The 6,000-nt window shown below is 40.9% G+C and overlaps 1 protein-coding gene and 4 non-coding genes across 5 annotated transcripts; all 5 read right to left on the reverse strand.

Moving 5' to 3' along the window:
- Positions 1-1,803: 1,803 nt before the first annotated feature.
- On the reverse strand, positions 1,804-4,958 carry LOC133911627 (acidic leucine-rich nuclear phosphoprotein 32-related protein-like). The gene is made up of 2 exons (XM_062353957.1): positions 4,477-4,958; positions 1,804-2,312 (listed from the first exon to the last, which is right to left on the reverse strand). Exons 1-2 carry the CDS (start codon positions 4,852-4,854, stop codon positions 2,055-2,057), a joined length of 636 nt encoding a protein of 211 aa, XP_062209941.1. The 5' UTR covers positions 4,855-4,958; the 3' UTR covers positions 1,804-2,054.
- Positions 2,432-2,517, reverse strand: LOC133891461 (small nucleolar RNA Z122). The gene has a single exon (XR_009904222.1). It is a non-coding gene; the product is annotated as a small nucleolar RNA Z122 (small nucleolar RNA).
- Positions 2,875-2,966, reverse strand: LOC133891468 (small nucleolar RNA Z122). Its single transcript, XR_009904225.1, has one exon. It is a non-coding gene; the product is annotated as a small nucleolar RNA Z122 (small nucleolar RNA).
- Positions 3,078-3,175, reverse strand: LOC133891486 (small nucleolar RNA Z119). The gene has a single exon (XR_009904230.1). It is a non-coding gene; the product is annotated as a small nucleolar RNA Z119 (small nucleolar RNA).
- On the reverse strand, positions 3,337-3,462 carry LOC133891494 (small nucleolar RNA Z119). The gene has a single exon (XR_009904232.1). It is a non-coding gene; the product is annotated as a small nucleolar RNA Z119 (small nucleolar RNA).
- Positions 4,959-6,000: the final 1,042 nt, after the last annotated feature.

The following is a 6,000-nucleotide window of genomic DNA, read 5'->3' on the forward strand; positions in this document are numbered from 1 at the left end:
CAACTTCAACATATCCTACTTCAAATATATTTTATTCTCACATTGTTAATGTTAAGATTGCATTGAGGGATGCAAGTGCTTCTAGTAATGAACATTTGAAGGGTATGGGCATTGCAATGATGGATAAGTTCAACAAGTATTGGGAAGAAAAGAATAATGTTATGATCATTGCTACTATTTTAGACCCAAGGTACGAAATGAAATATGTTGAGTGGTGCTTTAGGAGGATTTATGAATCCTCAAAAGCTGAAATTGAGATAGAAGATGTTCGCAAAGAGTTAGAAAAGCTATATGACAAGTATGAGGTGGCTCAACGGCATAAGAAGGCGGCTGTTTATAAATGTGGTTCATCCTCAAGTTCAACTATGGATACAAATACCTCTATACCATTGAGCTCAAATGAGTTTCAGTCCTTCTTGCAATCATCTTCTATGGAGCCATCTAAGAGCGAGCTTCTCATCTATCTAGATGAGAAGAATGAGAGCTTACAAAACAAAGATTTTAATTTGCTTCAGTGGTGGAGGTTGAATGCACATAGATTCCCGGTAGTGTCAAAGATGGCGAAGAACTTCTTGACTATACCAGTCACCTCTGTGTCTTCGGAATCCACTTTTAGCACAGGGGGTAGAGTTCTAGATGATTATCGGAGTTCTCTACAATCATGTATGGTGGAGGCATTGGTGTGTGCTTCTAGTTGGATTAGAGGTTCCCATAATGATTTCAGAGCTCCTATGCTTGTGGTACGTTCAATTGTTCATTTTTGTTATATATGTCTTTCAAAATTTTCCTTTGTTGACATCATGGTTTCATGGCTAACTTGATCATTATGAATTTGACTCCCCAGGAAGAAGATGATGAGGATGATGTGGAGAGCATTCCATTTCCTACAAGTGTGGTAGAGTGCAACTAGAATTGGTATATTAGAGCTGGTTTAGTACTGCTTTTGCTGCTTTTGATTTTGGATGTGTTCTGGGTTGTCTACTCTTCTGTTCTAGAGTATGGATGTTGAGTGTTAAGTGTGGAACTTGAACTTGAAATTGGTTAGTGTGTCTATGTGACTGTGTGTGGTTGCTTGTTAAGCTTACAAGCTATTTCATTTTCATGTAACTCAGTCCTCTGGATAGATATTAGACAGCCATCATACATTCATACTTTTGCATATTTTGTCATGTGTAGATGTTGGAACTTGGAAGTTAATTCTTTTGCATGTTTTGTCATGTGTGGTTTAATCAAATGATGCACAAATATTACATATATTTTGAAATATGATATGTCAAATGTGCCTACTGTATTGCAGTATATTACCCTTATGGCTCCTATCAGTCCTATGCTTTTGTGGCCTTATGGTATATTCAATTAGTTGGCACTGCTGCATGACGGCATGACCTTAGGCAGGCTTCAGCAAACTAGGCTCGCGAGCCAAGTCGAGCCGACTCGAGCCACAACCGAGCCCGAGCCGAGCCTGGAACAGACTTTTTTTATTATATCCACACAAAAAACCACTTTGAACGGGCTCAAGATATAAGTTGAGCTGGTTTTGATAGTGCCAAGTTTAGACGGTTTGGAAGTTGAGGGCAGAAGCACGCAGAAACTGAGTTGAGGGTAGAAATTAGACAATCAGAGTGCGGTCGCTGGTGCTGACGAGGAAAGTGATACCATTCTCCAATGGAGACTACAGATTCTCATTTCTAGACGCTGAAAAAAAGGAGGCCACCTGTACTAACTGGACCTCTGAATAACAGAAAGCACTAGCCAGTGCAAATAGTGAGCCGACAACTTCAGCTGCTCAGAGCAAGGTTAGACTTCCAGTCCAAGAAAAGCCTTATCATAACAAGATTGAGAACAAAGCATCCAAATTGTTTCCACAGATCTGAATTAGAAGCTACACAAACATAAAACAAGCCCCATGTTTCAAAGTTTCATTTCAGTTGCTACACCTAACCACAGATGTCCTAAAGCTACAAACATTTGCTAACAACCTTCTGCCAGATGATTATTTCCCTTCTTAGCACCCTGCAGAAGATCACAAGATCCACAAGAGTCTGCCGGCACAACTATCGCTTTGAGGGTCTGTCATCGTCGTCATCACTGCCATTGTCGTCATCGTTGTCGTCATCAACGCCTGGCCTCTTCCTCTTCACTGAGGCCTGTGCCTTCACGGAATCCTTACCACCTTCGGCATCTTCATCTTCATCTTCATCAATCTCTTCATCCTCAGCTCCATCACCATTTTCATCCGGCTCAAAGTCGCTGGAATGCTCTTCGTCTTCAGCTCGACCAAGGGGCTGCACCAGATACTCAGTTCCCAGCTCCTGCAAAATTTCAACGAGTAGTGTAAGTGGCATAAAATCACAGATCTCTCCAAAACAAGCAGGCAGCTTCATCTTTCTAAAAAAACAGTCCAATCATAACCCTTGAGGTGAAATAAGTCGCTGGGATCAGACTGACGTGCAATTTTTCATCATTTACATAAATCCATAAAGGACATCTGAGATGAATTTTTCATCACTTCCCAAACAGAGCAAAATGAAGTCCACCCATACAAACATGGACACATGCAATTTCTCAAGGAAAGACCAAAACCACGAAAACTTTAAGAACACAAGATAATACACATGCCATTTGGCTGGAGGAACATGTAGGATGTAGTTTAAGTGTCGATGGCAAGCTAAGGATGTGTTCTGTATTTACAGAATCAGTCTGGCCTGCAATACTTTCAGCAGCGAGGAATAGAAATCTTCCTCAGAAACAGGCTCTGAACAAATCTTCATTTCCCAAAGGGTCAATAAAAGCACTTCTGCATGTTTTAACAAAAATAAGAAAAAGAACACTAGGCAAAAAAAGTTTCTTATTGTTAGTATCAGATCTCTAGAGTATGGGATCAGACTGACGTGCAAGGTATAATCAGAGGCAGATAATATCTACCCTCAAACAACATTTGGAATAAGTTCTCATCATTTCCCCGCAAGACCATGGAACGGATAGCAACAACTTTTTCAATTTGACCAGGAATTAGGCCACCTGGAACAGAGCTTTGTTTTTTTCAAAAGAAAAAAAAAAGAAATTGTATTAGAAGTGCTTCCATCAGAACGGTAAATCAGTTCTTTTGCAGCACTGGGAGAGCTCTTGGCTCATCCTTAGAAACAGCATCTGATAGGAATCATCATCTCCAAAAGCACAGCACAAGCAAAAAGAAAATTCTGCAGCTAATTTCCAATGTTGTAGATTTACCAAAAAAAAGAACTCTTTAAAGACATATCAGAGAGTTGGATAGTTGTGCGAAAATAGTTGCAGATCCATCCATGAACAGCCGATGGTATAAGTATTCGACAAGTGCTTTTGATCAGAACGGCAAATCTTTCTTTCTTTGTTCTTTTTTTTTTTTTTTTGGCAGCACTGGTAGAGCTCTTGGCTCACCTCAACCTCATAAACAGCCTCTGATAAGAATCGTCATCTCAAAAAGACATGGATAAAAGCACAAAGAAAATCCTAATAGATAATTTCCAGCTTTTTAGAGTTATGAAGATTCTTTACATATCAAAGGGCTCCTTGGGGATATAACAGTGCAAAACAGTTAGATTTCCTGCGAGACAGATCTATGTTGGGCAGGGCAGCCCATGATAGAAAGTCGATGATTTCCAAACAGCAAGCTGAAAGCCTGAAGAAATTACATAGAAGCATCCCCATGTTCAATAGAGCCGGATCTCTAAATAAAATTGCGTGCAGGCCATGAACAGGGCAGATAGATCCTCAAATCCTAGTACTGTAGCTGACGATGACCAGCAATCCAAATGAAATAGAAACATCTTTTAAAAAAAGGTAAAATAATTTCCAAGGGAGGTAGGATATACTGTTATGCCCATGGAGTATTCTAGGAAAGGAAGAAAATAGATGAGCTACACCTCAGACCGCACAAAGGCAAGACAAGTTGATAAGCCAAGTAAAATCCAGCATCTTTTCATGGCACCCACTCCTACACAGGCAAACAGTGTGGCAGGGTACAATCCCCAGATCTAAACGAACACAAAAGCAGAGAAAAACACATGGAAGATTGGGGAAAAAACTTTTACAGATCTAGTCGCCTAAACCATACTGCTCCTTTCAACGATCTGATTCTTCCTACAGATCTGAAGGCTTGCTAATTTTTGCGATATGATAAATAGAGCGAGATTTTTTAGCCTTCAGGAGCCCTTACGACAAGGCCCCAAAAACACACTAAAAACTTGTAAGAACGCAAGAGCCGAGCAGATGCATCTTATTTGAGAAGAAATCGCTGCAAAAATCATTTTTTTTTTCAAGAACAGAGCAGGATGGATCTGAAAAATGCTTTCACGGAATAACTCAAACACAGAATTAACAACAAAAACGTTTGCATACAGAAGCACCGGAGCACAGATCTACCAACACAGAAAGAAGCTAAACATATTAACAAGAACTAAGGACGACAATTTTACGAAATGAAGTAGAGAATTATACCTCCTGCTCCTCCTCGCTCTCAACCTCGTCGTCGTCGTTGTCATCGTCATCGTCATCGTCATCGTCGTCACCACCCTCCGCCTCCTCGCCGTCCTCCTCGTCGTCGTCATCCTCGTCGGAGATCTCCACCACCCCCGCCGCCTCTTTCTCCTCTCCCTCGACCTCGTCGTCATCCTCCTCACCCTCCCCCTCATCATCGTCACCGTCCTCCCCATCGACCGCTTCCTCTTCCTCCTCAACGTCCTCATCCTCCCCGTCCACCACCTCTTCCTTCTCGCCAACCTCCGCCGCCTTCTTGGCCGCCGCCGCCGCCGCGGCCTTCTTGCGGGCCATCTCAGCCTCCCGCTCGTCCGCCTCCACCGCTACCGCCGGCTTCATTTCTACGCGCACGAATTCTTCGGCGAAATCGTATTTGTTTGGGTTGGTGTTGTGGTGGTGGAAAAATCGGGGGAAATTTTGGGCGAATTTGTAAGCGGGCGGGGAAGAACGGGGCGCGGGGGAGGCGCTGGGGTTGGCCGGATGGGCTCGGGAAGATCCTGGCCGTCCAGTACAAGAACAGGCACGCGGATCGAAGACGTGGCGTACGATCGGACGGCTGCGGGGGCCTGGTTCGTGGGGGCTTAGGACTCGGGAGGGGTAGAAACTCGGAAGAACGGCTAGGGCTGACGTCAGTGTGAGAAAGATTCTTTTCTCCAAGGGGAAAAACTACGGTCAGTATATTTCACGGTCCTGATGTATTCCGTATACGGGTCCGGCAACGTACATTTTGTATTGTACTTTGTTCTCCCGGTTACAAGAAAGTGTCCTTTTTCAATTAGTACGTCAAAATAATTTTGACAATCATGTTATACGGTTGTCTGTTTATAGAATTATAATAATTTATAATATTGTATATTTCAAGGAAAATAACTCGTGTATTATGTGGCCAATACTAATCATGGAGATATTAATATTCTCAAAATATGGGTCAAAAATCCAAAAATGGATAACATATGTACTTATATTATAACATATTATAACATATGTACCGTTTATAGAATTAAAATAATTTATAATATTGTATATTTTTATAACATATGTACTGTATATTATAAAAATAGATAACATATAATATATTTACAAATTTAGCATATATATTCTGCACCTTATTTACCGAAAATGAGATTTCAGCACCTTAGACACCGAATACGGCACTATGCACCATATTCGTCACATGATGTGTATTAAAGTGCCGAATAAGATGCACAGTACTATATTTGTCACCTCACCTGCTGAATACAGCCTATACAGTGCACCACGCTCGTGAGAAGAATCGTTGTGCATTAAAGATTTTATTTAACTCACGTTCAAGATTTTTATTTAACTCATGATTTTATTTGGAAGTACAAAACTAGTTCAAAAATTCTAAACATTTTTATAAGTAAATTAGAGCTCACTAGCAACCTATTTTAATTGGTTTGATCCAAAAAGTCTAAGCTAGTATTTAATTAAAAAAAATTAAATAAGACAACTTTTATAAATTTT

This window comes from Phragmites australis, chromosome 1, assembly GCF_958298935.1.
Source record: "Phragmites australis chromosome 1, lpPhrAust1.1, whole genome shotgun sequence".
NCBI classification, from domain to species: Eukaryota; Viridiplantae; Streptophyta; class Magnoliopsida; order Poales; family Poaceae; genus Phragmites; species Phragmites australis.

Coding starts and splice junctions, on each gene's coding strand:
- LOC133911627 (XM_062353957.1), bottom strand. CDS start 4,854: ATGAAGCCGGCGGTAGCGGTGGAGGCGGACGAGCGGGAGGCTGAGATG. Junction 2,313..4,476: donor AGAGCGAGGAGGAGCAGGAG/GTATAATTCTCT, acceptor GAAATTTTGCAG/GAGCTGGGAACTGAGTATCT.